General features: G+C 48.5%; 1 protein-coding gene across 1 annotated transcript in view; it reads right to left on the bottom strand.

Annotated features, from left to right (window-relative positions):
* Nucleotides 1-14,436, bottom strand: part of Tm7sf3 (transmembrane 7 superfamily member 3) — a 29,254-nt gene that overhangs the window by 1,216 nt on the left and 13,602 nt on the right. The window contains exons 6-11 of the mRNA XM_021165447.2: nucleotides 13,804-13,981; nucleotides 8,709-8,795; nucleotides 6,697-6,777; nucleotides 5,066-5,218; nucleotides 2,930-3,027; nucleotides 1,469-1,631 (exon numbers count right to left, since the gene is read on the bottom strand). Coding sequence (XP_021021106.1) covers nucleotides 1,469-1,631; nucleotides 2,930-3,027; nucleotides 5,066-5,218; nucleotides 6,697-6,777; nucleotides 8,709-8,795; nucleotides 13,804-13,981 — 760 coding nt within the window. The remainder of the gene's footprint in view (nucleotides 1-1,468; nucleotides 1,632-2,929; nucleotides 3,028-5,065; nucleotides 5,219-6,696; nucleotides 6,778-8,708; nucleotides 8,796-13,803; nucleotides 13,982-14,436) is intronic.

The following is a 14,436-nucleotide window of genomic DNA, read 5'->3' as shown; positions in this document are numbered from 1 at the left end:
CGTCCTCCTGCTTCAGTTTCCTGAGTGCCAGAAGTAAAGCTGTGTAGGAACACACCTGGTTCTGAACTGTTTAACATTTAGTGTGCACCAGCGCTTCCCCTTCACGTGCTAAATGCATGTCTTCCTTTCAATTTTGCACATATGTCCAAATGTATCTCCTCACTTACAAGCCAAGGCACGAGGAGACACGACAGTAGCTTCTTCTACTACAGGCATCCAGAAAGTTGAAGTAGGGAGTGAAAGCTGGCTCTGGAGCTTCCATGTGCAATACCTGCAGACATGGCTGCCCTAGCTACTCTCTACATACTCCCAGGGGGCCTGGCTGCTTACATGGATGGGACTCAACACAATGTGAGATGACACCCCAGATTCCACCAAACATCCAACAAAGACATGGCTCTGGGAATGCCATTGCCTGGACTGTGTGCAGACTTTCCAGTGTGGCTGCCTTGGGCTCACCCAAGCTCTTAAAGACAACCTCTTCCCTAGACTCTAATTAAGCCCAGTAAACTCACTGCTCTCACAGGGAACTCTGGTAGAACCAACCTTAGGTTGAGACCTTATAAGGTCAGGGGTAGACACTGCCTAGACCCCACACCCCCAGGGAGAAAAATCTCTGAACGCAAGGTCTCCACGTCTGACCTCTCATCCCAAGAGGAAGATCTTGATTATTGTCTCTAAGTAGAGGCAAAGATTTGCCTTAAAAAAAATCTTAAAGTCACAGTTGTACTGTTGCTACGTCCCAATTCTGAGACATGCTTCTCTACCCTATGTCTTTAAACTTGTCTGAAATCAACACAGTTTGAAAACTCTGTAAATATGTAGTGTGGGGCTGGTGAGATGGCTCAGCGGTTAAGAGCGCCGACTGCTCTTCCAAAGGTCCTGAGTTCAAATCCCAGCAACCACATGGTGGCTCACAACCATCCGTAATGAAATCTGATGCCCTCTTCTGGTGTGTCTGAAGACAGCTACAGTGTACTTACATATAATAAATAAATAAATATTTAAAAAAAATATGTAGTGTGTTCTTTGTTTCCTTTAAAGAGTTAACACAAGCCACATGTTGGGGTCCACACTCAACATCTCAGGGAAGGTAGAGACAGGAGGATCAGTGTTAATTTGAGGCTAGCCTAGGCTACAGAGAACCTGTCTCCAAGACAAATTAAAATAGAAACTCAATAATGAGCAGAATCTTCTAATTAAGGTAATGATTTGATCACTAATTGAAAACAAACCACATCTTGTTCATTGAAGTGAAGAAACAAAGGGACGCCCGATAGATGCCAAACAGGGTCCCTATCTGAGAATGGACAGGTAAGCAAGCCCAGCTAGCAAAGTTCACTCAGATGTTTGGAAGGATGAGTAGCCACTACCTTAGACATTTCAGCCCCAGGTGATGCTTATGTGCTCCTGTTAGGGTGGGTGGGTTAGTCAGCACGCCTATTTAGCCATCAGTCCAGTGTCTTACCGTTGGTCTGGAAAGGCACTCTAATGAAAGCCCCTCGGAAATCTGTGTTGAGAGCTCTCCTGAGGACGTTCAGGGTGATGTAGGAGAGGCTTGTGAACATGTAACTGTTAACAGCCAACACCACGGAGTAGGAGCCCACGACTCCACAAGCCAGGATGTTCAGCTGCGGGAGAGCAGAGGAGACAGGTGTCACCCATGGAATGAGAGCAGCCTCCAGCTCTCTCGGTGGCTTCGTGCTGTCTTAGCACTGACAAGGGCTATGGTAAAAAACAACCTTCCTTGCCCACAGTGGGTCTGCTTTTTTATTCTGTGAGTTTCATACAGTGTGTTTTTATCATATTCGTTCCTGTCCTCCCCTCCCCCATAGTAGGTTCTTAGCACACTGTTTAAATTAGGCTATCAAATAGGGTTGCTCAGTGGTTGAGACTACCTGCTGCTCTTGCAGGGGAGCCAGCACTCACATGGAAGTTCACATCCATCCTTAACCATAGTTCATAAGGGATGGGACACCCTCTTCTGGCCTCTATGGGTACCAGGCATGCACCAGGCACACATATTTACATGCAGGCAAAACACTCAAACTACTGTGCAACAATATGGCCAGTGACACCATCCCATAAGATCCTCTGTGGTGACTGTGGCCCTGCAGGTCCCTAGAGTTCATTCTGATGCCTGAACCATGGGAAAACTGCCTAAGGGTGTGTGTCTTCTTAGAATGCAGCCCTGTTAATGAGTGACGCACAACTAAACTGTAGAAAATAATCTTCCCAGAAGAAGAAAGGGGAAGGAGACGAAAACTTGCACCGTAAAATCTAATCAAAGGAGCCATTCTGCAGCGGCAGCTAAAACTAAATGCCCTTTGAGTTGCTGCAGTAGACGGAGGTAGTTTGCTCTGCTCTCACAGGTACTGACTCTGAGGGACTGGGGGCTCTTCAGATCCCTGGGCAGAGCAATCGGGAAAGGGGCCACAGACAGATAATAAAGATAGCATACTTCCTGATTCTTCATCCTCTTGACAGGAGACAAAGGCCATAGGTTTTTTCTCCCTGACAGGACCTCTTTCTGGGTGACCAGTCCAGGATGATCAGATATGTTAAAGGCTGGCTCAGAACATGCTTACCTGAAGCTACAGGCCTGCCAGCTCCCCTTTCTTTGTTTAAGTTGATCAGTCTAAGTTAATCAGGTCCAAAATCAGGGGAGGAGAGCTCACCCCAGGCCACCAGAAACAGTGCTGCGTGTGCTGTGTGTGTGTGCTCTGTGTGTGTGCACTTTCACAGTACAACTTGCTTGCTTTCATCTGTGGGGAAAGATGGCCTGCCCTGAGACAGACACTTGGTAATCAAAGAACTTCCTCAGCACAGATAACCACAGAGCCCTCCCTAATGAAGGAAACACACAGCACTCCATGGGGACCCCTGAAGGTTGGCAGGATGGGTCATCGGACTGCGCTGGCACACTTACGATTCTTAGGCAGCTCATGAAGATGACTGGAACAAGCAGCGCTATGCAGGAGAACGTCACCCAGAACACTCCATCATCATGAAAAACATTTAGGTTTCCTGGAAAAGCAGAGCAATCAAAAATATACAAGACGCTCACAGGTTAAATTTCACTGTCTTGAGTATGGACGAAGACACTCACAAGGCTTAAAATGACAGCCAGGCAATATGCTGGCAGCCAGACCCACACTCTGGTTTGCATTTAATGGTCAGTATAATCCATACCACCCTGCGTGTGTTTATCTGAGACAGGGTTTCTCTGTGTAGCTTTGGCTGTCCTGTAGATAGATCAAGCTGGCCTCTGTCTTTACATCAGGAAGCCCTGCCTCTGCTAGGATTAAAAGTGTGTGCAACCATGCCCAGCTAACATAATCCCTTTTTTGTTTGGTTGGTTGTCTTCTTTAACCATTGCAGATGGTTGCAAGGCACCATGTGGTTGCTGGGAATTGAACTCAGGGCCTCTAGAAGAACAGTCAGTGCTCTTAAACACTGAGCCATCTCTCCAGCCCAACATTATCCCTTTTAAGGGCATGTCCTAGAAGGTGTGAGGGGTCTAGAGGGTGACCTGAAGAGGCTGCCTTGCTCTCCTGTTCATCCACTGTGAGACTCTGGTCTGATTCCTATCTCTAGTGTGGCAAGACTTATTATTATACTGTTATATAATTATACTGTGTGGAGGCTCACGGCCCCTCTAACTCTAAGCTTTCGTAATCTTCTGTAATGAGGAGATTCCCACAGACGATATTCCAAGTTAAGCAGTGAACTCAGTATGAATAGATTTGAACCATTAGCCCACTTCCTCTCATGAAGAACTAACTCCAGGACAGACCAGCGTAGGACACTTATGCTCTTCAGACGCTTTCTGCTACTACACACCTGGGTGACCCAGAGCTGCATGCGGTCATGACACCTGCACTCCCAGACCCTTGGGCGTCTGAAGAGGTACAGACACCTGCACTCCCAGACACATGGGCGTCTCAAGAGGAATGCTTCTGCACTGAGGAGGTAGACTCAGGAGAATCTCTGAATTTGAGGCCAGCTTGGTCTACACAAAAGTTCCAAGCTAGCCAGAACCACATAATGAGACCCTGTCTCCAAAGAAAAAAAAAAAAGAAGCAAAAGTTAGTAAATAAAAGTTAGAAATGAAAAAGGGAGCTGTGGTGTTGAGAAGCCTCAGCATGCGAAGCCTAACGACTTGTTAACCTCAAACAGGCTAATGAGCTGTTTTTACTTCTCATAGATTCATTTAATTTATGTGTATGAGTGTTCGGATAAATGTATCCACCAAGTGCAAACCTGATACCCACTGAGGTCTCAAGAAGGTGCCAGATCCCTGGAACTGGACTTACAGTTGTGAGCCACCACATGGGTGCTGGAAAACAAACCTGGATCCTCTGCAAAAGCAGCCAGTGCTATTAACGGCCGAGCCATCTCTCCAGATTTTTGTGACTGACGGAAATAAATACCTTAACACAAAAACTTCACCTTAGAACCCTGCAGAACCAGCCTCAGAGTCCACAGGCTGCTTGAGACCCCCCCCCCCCCCCCCGGAGTGGGTGATGGCAAAGGATGGGACAGAGGCAGGTCAAGAGAAGGCCAGAAACAGCACCAGGTTCCCAAGCATGGTGCCCACCAGAACGGCCCCTGGTTCATCCACGAGACATACTGGGAGTGAGGTTTAAAATGTTTACAAAGTAACTAGGCACAGTGGCTCACAGCTGTAATCCCAGTACTCAGAAAATTGAAACAAAAGGATTACTGTGTGTTGAAACCAGCCTGGACTGAGACCTTGTGTCAAAATACACAAAATTTAAAGTAAAATTTAAAAATAAAAATAAAGCCTCCGTCCTTCCCTATGAGCCTCAACACCTACCTTAGCTGTAAGGGACGCCCACAGAGAGCTGTCCCTGAGGACACTCTAAGGTCCCCAAGGAGGGGGCTCTCAGCTGGCCCTTCCCTTGGTGTCAAGCCAGATATCTCTGCAAGTGCCTTGACTCTTCAGAAGACAGAGATAAGCAACACACTCCAGGATCCAGATTCCTGACAGTTCCAAAGCCCCAGTAAAACCCCACACAGCCTGAGAGTCAGCATCTCCTACCCAGAGGCATGAAGAAAGTCCCAGAAGACACGAGGAAGCCCAGCACGAGTCCCACGCACAGCATGCAGAGTGTGAGGATCCCAAATCGCCACCATGAGGCCACCAGGAGGAGGCCACCGAAGCTGCCAGCTACAGCGGTGAGAGCCAGGCGAACTGCACAAGGGAGAAAACACAGAGATGAATCGGCAGGCTTCAACCTGAGCTTCGGCATAAGGCAGTCTTAAGGTAGTCACCCTAGGGCTGGGGACAGGACAACTTTGTCAGTAAGGCAGGACCACGAAAGCAAAGGTGACAGCTGATCTGTTAAATGTGTCGGGGCTGAGGTGTGTCTCAGCTGGTAGAGTGTCCACCTAACATAGGCTCTGGGTTCCATCTACATTCATCAGGAAGGACAAAAGGTTCAAGGTCTCCCTGTCCACAGAGCAAGTTCCTGGCCAGCCTGAGTTATATGAACCCCTGCCTCAAGAAATAAATGAAGCTGGGAAAAGGAGAATGTTTGAGGTTCCTTCCCTCCTGGGGACACTGTGTGCTATTTTGAGGCATTGTCTTACTCTGTAGCCCATGCTGGCCTTAAACTCAGGATGCCCCTCCTTCTGCCTCTGCCTCTCTCTCTGCCTCTGCCTCTCTGCCTCTCTGCCTCTGCCCCTCTGCCTCTCTCTCTGCCTCTCTGCCTCTCTCTCTGCCTCTCTGCCTCTCTGCCTCTGCCCCTCTGCCCCTCCTTCTGCCTCTACCTCTCTGCCTCTCTGCCTCTGCCTCTCTGCCTCTCTGCCTCTCTCTCTGCCTCTCTGCCTCTGCCCCTCTGCCTCTGCCTCTCTCTCTACCTCTCTGCCTCTCTCTCTGCCTCTGCCTCTCTGCCTCTCTGCCTCTGCCTCTCTGCCTCTCTGCCTCTCTGCCTCTCTCTCTACCTCTCTGCCTCTCTCTCTGCCTCTCTCTCTGCCTCTCTGCCTCTCTGCCTCTCTCTCTACCTCTCTGCCTCTCTCTCTGCCTCTCTGCCTCTCTGCCCCTCTGCCTCTCTGCCTCTCTCTCTGCCTCTCTGCCTCTCTGCCTGTGCCTCTCTGCCTCCTCTGCCCCTCTGCCCCTGCCCCTCTGCCCCTGCCCCTCTGCCTCTGCCCCTCTGCCTCTGCCCCTCTGCCTCTCTCTCTGCCTCTCTGCCTCTCTCTCTGCCTCTCTCTCTGCCTCTCTCTCTGCCTCTCTGCCTCTCTGCCTCTGCCTCCTCTGCCTCCTCTGCCTCCTCTGCCTCTGCCTCACCCATACTGGAGTAGCAGATATTCACTTACCCAGGGCTATCTGTCTCTATGTCTAACTGCGGAGCCACTCTGGGCTCCTGCCTCTGGTTTTGTTTCTTGAGACAAGGTTTGACAATGTAGCACAGGCTGCTCTCAAACATATAATCCTCCTGCCTCAACTTCCTGAGAGCTGGTTTTACAGGCATGTGCCCTGGCCTGACCTCTGTTGTACTCAGAAGAGAAAGCCGAGATGAGGAGGTGGAGCAGGTTGCAGGCACGGGTTGCCCATCTCTGCACACTTGATGCGTGATGACCCCCAGCACAGGCTAAACAGCGGAAGGCATGATGGGTGGGGACCCAGCAGCTTCCTGTCTGAACCCCAGCTAAGCTGTCATCTATACTCACCATCGTACTGAAGGGGTGTCAGTCTGGTGATCAGGATGTAGAAGAAGAACCCCAGGAAGATGAAGCCAATGAAGAATAAATCTAGGAGGAAATGAACCATCAGAAAATGAGCAGCGAATGAAAACCTCTGTCAGGGAGCCAATGGAGGCATCTAATTTACAAGTGTGTGCTGGAGCATCTACTCCTCAATCGCCACGCCCAGTCACAGATGGAGTGGTTATCTAAAGGGCAGGGAAACTTAGAAGTCAGAGGATAATGAATGTACTAGGCTGCAGCATTAGATACTGGCTGTGTGTGCCTGTATTGAGCCTATTGCATAATTAAACGGTTATTTGCTCGCCTCAGTTCATTTACTACATGTCTCTCCTCTTCTCTTCTTCCTCCTCCTCCTTCTTTTTCTTCTCCCCTCTCCCCCTCTTCTCCCTCCTCTTCTTTGGGGGCTCCTTTATGTAGCCCAGGCTAGCCTCAGACTCATGGACTCATGGACTTCTGCCTCAGCTTTCCAAAATCTGGAATTACAGGCATGTGCTACCACAACATGCCACTGTTTTTTTTTCAATGTGTTTGTGTGTGCGTGTGTTTGTGAAGCCAGAAACAATCCCAGCCATCACCTTTCACACCCGAGACACCCTTGAGGTGGATCTCTTGTCCTGCTGCTCCTTTGCCTACCCATTTGCTGGCTCCAGAGCCTCTGGGGCTCTCCTTTCTCTACATCCCACCTTGCCTCACTGACACGCACTACCACGCCCAGATCTCAATGGGTCCTGCGGTTTGAACTTGGGCCCTCCACTCAGCCATCTCCCCAGCCCTCCTTTTGCACACATTCACCAAATACTCTAGCCTTAGCTATATCCTGGAGCCTGGGTTTTCTACTGAAAACACTTGTGTCTAATCTGAAAGGACACACTAAATATTACATAAACAAAAGCAAACAAAAAATAAGGAGAAAGTAAAATGTGACTTTCATATATTATCTTCATCCACTGACGTCCATATAGTCTGGGCATACAGATAACTCGTTTCCCACAAGTAAATCTAATCTTCTCTTTTCGGGGGAGTTGAGGTGGGATGGGATTCGAGACGGGTTTTCCTTGTGATAGTCCTAGCTGTCCTGGAACTCACTCTGTAGACCAAGCTGGCCTCAAACTCAGAAATCCGCCTGCCTCTGCCTCCTGAGTGCTGGGATTAAACCTGTGCACCACCACTGCCCAAGATTAATCAAGACTATCTAGATTAATCAGGATAAATCTGACTGTGATGAGAAGGACACAGCTCTGTGGGTCTTCTCAAATTCTCTCCAGCTGTTACTGAACACTGTATCTCAACACAGCAGGTTTGGGGACTTTCCCCAGGATGGCAATGATATTCTCAGTCTGTAGTCACTGCGCCCTGGGCATGGACTTCCCTGTGATTTTTTTCTTATCACCTAATCAAGAAAACAGATCATGTCAAAATGAAAGGAAGAAGACTGTGATATCAACTCTGTCAGAACAGGCTCTCAGGCAGCGCTGCCAGGGATTACAGTTGCTGGCCTCAGAGCTCAGCCTCACAACCTCTGACTCAATGTGCATGTTCTGTCTATGAAAACATTACCTAAAGGGCAGTGCGGGTGTCACTGAAGTCCCACTTGCTGCCCTGTGGCACCTGCTCCATCCTGAAGTTGAAATGCTCAGCACTGAACAGATCCCGGGTCACTCTTCACCACGGCCATAGCCTGATTTCTTAAAATTCAAACCTACTGCTGCCTCCAAACTCAGGGGGTTTTCCAGTCTCTTTCATCCCTAATCTCAGCCAGCCCCAGTTTGCAAGCCGTCAGGGCGATACAACCCAACTTACATCCCCTCGAAAGAGGAAGCTGCACCACACTGTTGAAATTGGGAAAATTAAAAACGTACAGCAGCTACACAGACTTGCCCACAGAAATCTGTGAACAGTGGAGACACCCTCACAAGCCCAGGGAGCAGGGGACACATTCACAAGGTGCAGAATGAGGGCTGGGTGGGAAAAGGTACCTGTTTTCCAGAATCTGTGTCCAAAGAAACAAATGAAGAGCCCAAGCAGGGCAAACAAAGTGGAGAACACTTTCGTAGATACTCTTCCTTAAAACAAACAAACAAACAAATAAATAAATATTAGTGGACAAGTGCATCTGTGTTAATTAATAAGCAACGCAGGGAAGACTGGAAGGTATAGTGGCTTAAGAATCACATGATCATGGCTCCTAAAAATATCCTTGTTCCCTGATGAATGAATCTATGCAGGCAGCTACCGCAACGGCTGCTTTTATAACAAGGAGAACCAGACAACGCACGCTCCTGACAAAGGCACTCCAGGCTACTTATGATGTTCCTTTAGGAACGATATAACAGAGCACGTTACCTAAAACTACTCATCGTTTCTTCAGCAAATAAAGTGCAAAGAGAAAAAGTGGGCGCCCCGGTTAACAGAAACTCATGAGCCCTCATCTGCAACCCGACTCAGCACACAGGGGTGATGCATGCCTTCAAGCCTAGCCCAGGAAGGCTGAGGTAGGAAAAGCACTTCACAGGCAAGGCCAACTGGGCTACATGGTCACTTCCAAGTCAGCCTAAGATAAAGAGTGAGCCCTGTCTCCCTAAAACTGAACAATGGGGGCTGGAGATACAGCTCAGTGGATAAGAGCACTGTTGCTTTTATAGAGGACAAAGATCCGAGTCCCAGCACCCAACCATCTGTAACTCCAGCTCCATAGGATACAACGCCCTCTTCTGGCCTCTGCCTGCACTGCACTCACAGACTACACAGGGCACACAGAGACAAAACATCCATGTGCACAAAATAAACGTAAATTAATCAGTCATTGTTTCCAAAAAAAAAAAAAAAAATACCCCTTATCAAGAGGAAACCCTGCTCACAAAATTCACCTTCCTTGGAAACCCTCAAAAAATGAACCTAAGGAAATTATCCTTGAGTGAGAACAGACCTGACTCTGAAAACTTACAAGATGGAGCAGGTGCACCAGGCGCTTACGTGAAAGCACGGGACATGCACTTAAACAACAAATGAGAAGTGCAGACCAGGGTCTGTGAAGCACGGTCGGTCCACAGATCTAACTCTTCTGATCTCACAGAACTACGGAGCAAAAGATAAAAGTGTACATTCTGCTTCCGATGGTGGGTGACCGTCACCCAAAACACAGGGCTGGTGAACTGTTCCACCTTGCTTGCTTTCAAATACGAAACCTGGGGTCTGGGAAGATAGCTTAGTTGTAAAATGCCTTCCAAGCCTGAGATCCACATCCTCGTGAAAAGTTGGGTGTGACAGTGAACGCCTCCCAGTGCTGGGGCAGCGGTATGGAAGGGAGAGCCCTGAGGCGTGCTGGCCAGCTGGTCCAGCCAAACTAGAGACCTCCAGGTACAGTGAGAGACTGCCTCAAAAAAGGATGTGAAGGACAAAGATGTCCAACATCAACCTCTGGCCTCTGCATGCACACACATGTATGCACACATGAACACCGTCTTAGAACACTTTTCTATTCCCATGAGAAGGCATCATGACCAAGCAATGTATAAAATAAAGCATTTAACTGGGGGCTTTCTTACAGTTTCAGAGGTAATTTCATGACCATCATATCATGGTGGGAAGCAGGACAGACTTGACTTGGCTTGGCATGACTTGAGCATGGGTAGCTGTGTTTGAGTCAGGTGGGAGTATTTGTGTGAACACACACTACTCGGGTTCTGGAACCTTCTCTTGGACCCTGTGTCATATCCTTGCTAAGTTTAGTTTCAAAAAAATCTGATGACTCCAATAAACTAGAATTGCCTTCCCTCCCTCCGCTGGCCACCACTATCTGATGGCACCAAATATCTGACAGGGTCCCTCATCCTCTGCCCACCCTCAAAGTGACATCTCATCAAACTGGTCTCTCTTCAGCAAGAATCCTGACACTGCAATCGTTACAAACGCCACACCCCAGACGCTGACTTTTGGTGACTTGCCTCCCAGCTGCCTATACTTGTTGGAGATTGGTTCAATCAGGAATCTGTGTACGTGTCCAGATGCTGAAGGCCCTTGTCCCCAATTGGTTTTTGATCGATCAATAAAGATGCCAATGGCCAATGACTGGGCACCGGGCAAGACACTTAAGAGTTGTGCGGGCAGGACGAATTGCCATGACTTGGGGTGGAAGGACGGGACACAGGAGTGGCAGGGAAATAAAGCCAACCAACCATGTGAGATTTCAGGTGAGTGCCCCTGGCTACTTCTTCAATTGGGCCTGGGGTAGCAGGGGAAATTTAGGAGTGCCCAGCCTTTGAGGTAGCCAAGGAATTTTAAAATAAGCTTGTGTGTGTGTGTGTGTGTGTGTATGTGTGTGTGTGTATGTGTGTGTGTGTGTGTGTGTCTTTCATTCGAGGATCCACGGGTGGGCGCACCTGTATGATCTGTGGGAGCACAAAGCAGGGTAAGCAAAGCCTCCTGGCTACATGGACTGTCTTTAGAGCTGAGCCCTCTCTTCCCCACTGCAAATTCTCACTATGGCGGCATCCTGACGTCCTAACTGTAAGAGCCCTGTCTTTTCACAGCGCTCCTCATGACTTTACCATGAGTCACAGGAGACAGGATGTACCTCTCATCGGCACAGCTGTCGTGTGGTGCTTTCCCAGCATGCACAGGGCCTTACCTTAACCCTCAGCACTACAGAATAAATTACTGAGGAAGGAAAGTGTTGAGACATGGTCTCATGTAGCCCAGGCTGGCCCCAAACTTTCTATGTAGCCGCTGGCTCCCCCACAACCAACGGATGCTTCTTTAGAAGGTAGCTCCTTGTAAGAGCTCCTGAACTTTCTCCACATCCTGTCCTGTGTGCCCTCACTGGCACCCATGAGCTCCGTGCTTCGAAGCCGGTGGTCACTTTTCAACAGAGCTTACTCTTCCTCGGCTTTATCCAGATGACACGTTCCCTTTGAAATGCTTTCTTACACTACCTTCATGAGACATGTCTTTCTCCCTCCTCTCCCATCAATCCTGCTCTCTCAGCCACGGTAGCAGGATCTTTCAGGGCTTGTTCTTAGAACTAATTCCCTTTTTCATGTTCTCATGCCAAGCGGGAAGCCATCTCCGCTGTGGATGTGCATCTTGGGTGACATTCTCCGGTCCTAGTCCTCCCCTACATTAGCTGACACATCCAATCAACTACGGACTGAAATCTCAATGAGAACGCTCCATGGGGCTCTCAGACTGCCATGGCCCTTCCCGCTAGTGAACAGCAGCTCTCCTATAGTGGCTTAAGCTAACAACTTGTCTTGGTTTCTTTTCCTGTTGCTGGGACAAAAGCAACTTAACCCTGAAAAATGCAACTTAAGAGAAAAAGCATTTATTCTGACTCACAGTTCAAAGGTGAACTCCACCATTGTGGGGAAATCCCAGTAGCAAGGAGAACTGGTCCACACTACATGCATAGTGAAGAAGCAAAGGCTTCACAAATACTTAGCTAGCTCAGCTCACTCTCTCTGCTTTACAGAGTCCAGGTTCCCTGTCCAGGGAATGGTCCCACCCATGTATGTGTGTGTGTAACTTACCCTCAGGTGACAGAAACAGAGAGGAGTGTGTGCAGACACAGCAAAGAAGGAGAAAAGTAAACAGCACTGCACAGCAACTAACACTGAGAGACTAAGGCACAGTGTGTGCAACTTCTTCATTTTAGTTTTGCATCTTTTCTGTAAAATTATTTCAAAATAAGTATGAATCAGGGTGTACGTGTGAGCATGTGGACACGCGTGTGCACACATTCACACACACACAGGTCTCATGACCTCTCCACTGACATCCTTCTACATCACAGCATCTCTCACCTATATCACTTCAAGAAGTCTCGTGATCCCGTCAGAATCTAAGATGGATCAGGGTGCCCTTTGGTCAAAACCTTCCAGTGCTTTCTATGTCCTCCAGAAGAGAAGCTAGAGCTAGAGCCTACTCTGACCTACAAAGCTGGCCTGGAGCCACGAGGCTGCGCCCCTGTTCTCACGCCTTCTGTTCTCTTTTCTGTAAAATTCTAACAGAATAACTGTTCCTGTTCTCACTGCTCTGCCTCAGACCTCAAGGCAGTCGCCCAGAAACAGGATGGCTTAGAATGGCTGTCCCTTCTGCCTGGCACGTACCCAGATGTGCACATGGCTCCTGCCTGCAAGGCCTTCACCAACTCTCTCACCTCAGACTTTTCTCAGACTGGCCCCCCTTCCTGCTCTGTCTTTCTCCTTGGTACTCATTAGTTTCTCAAATGTTATGTTTTATAAATACACCAGCCCCATCCTAGCTCCCTCACTACACATATATGTGTATCATATGTGGTGGGGAAATGGGCAGCAAACAGTCACATGCCCAGTGCTCAGCTCTGAGTTTTGTGCACTCATATATTCTATTGCCTTGCATGGAGGATATGATACAGCGTCTTCTTTTAGATGTATTTATTTTATTTTATGTATATGGGTGTTTTGCTTGCATGCATGTTTATGAACCATGTGCATTCCTGGTGTGATGGTTTGGATATGCTTGGCCCGGGGAGTGGCAATATTAGAAGCTATGGTCTTGTTGGAGTGGGTGTGTCACTGTGAGCATGGGCCTTAAGACCCTCGTTCTAGCTGCCTGGAAGTCAGTCTTCCACTAGCAGCCTTCAGATGAAGATTTAGAATTCTCAGCTCCTCCTGTCTGGACACTGCCCCTGCCTTGATGATAATGGACTGAACCTCTGAGCTTGTAAGCCAGCCCCAATTAGATGTTGCCCTTATAAGAGTTGCCTTGGTCATGGTGTCTCTTCACAGCAGTAAAACCCTAAGACACCTGGTATTCTTGGAGGTCAGCAGAGGGCATCAGATACCAAGAACTGGAGTTATACATGGTTGTGAGCTGCCACGTGAGTGCTGGAACTGAACCTTGGTCCTTTACAAAAGTGCTCTTAACTAGTGAGCCATTCCCTCCGCCCTAACGTGGGGTCTTACCAAAGGCAACTAGTGACTGAGTGAATGAAAGCTCGACAAAACGTTTTTAACAACCTTAAGCTCTTCACTTGTGGAAATCAAGTGGCAAAGCCAAGGACAAATCTGTCCAGGTTGAAGTCTACATACTCACCAGGAGAAACACAGTTACCATCCACTGACTCAAAGCTGCAGGCGTATGTGTGCACAGGCACATAAGCAGCAGAAGTATTGAGGGACGGATCCCAAACGATGACATTATAGATGACTCCTTGTCCCAGGAGGGAAGAGAAGGACACGGCCGTTTTATCGTCAGCTGTTAGGGTGGCCACCTAAAGCCAAACATAACAAGTGGTGTTGACGTGGCTTTTAAAGCTGTGATCACCTGCATGAGACCCACACAAAACCATGCAAGTCAGCAGTGCAGTATAGAATCCACAGGAGCCATTGGCAGCTGATGCCTTCTGGGGAAGGAGTCAGTTTCCCTTTTTAAAAGATTGTGTGAATGTGGGTACCGATCAGTCCAGAAGAGGGAGTCACATCCCCGAGAGCTGAAGTTACAGGCAGTTGTGAGCCACCTGAAATGGGAGCTGGCAACTGAATCCAAGTCCTCTGCAAGAGCAGCAAACGCTCTCAACACCTGAGACATCTTTCCAGCCCTGAGAGTCGGTTTTCTTTAAGAATGTGGCCCCTGGCAGGTCAGCCGCGCCCCACTGGACACTCTTATTCATGAGTATATGAGTAGCATGAACTAGACTCAGTGAAATATTTGAAACAAATAAAAAAC

Source organism: Mus caroli, unplaced genomic scaffold, assembly GCF_978045245.1.
Source record: "Mus caroli unplaced genomic scaffold, Mus_caroli_1 scaffold_7, whole genome shotgun sequence".
NCBI classification, from domain to species: Eukaryota; Metazoa; Chordata; class Mammalia; order Rodentia; family Muridae; genus Mus; species Mus caroli.
This window is presented reverse-complemented; position numbering and strand designations above follow the sequence as displayed.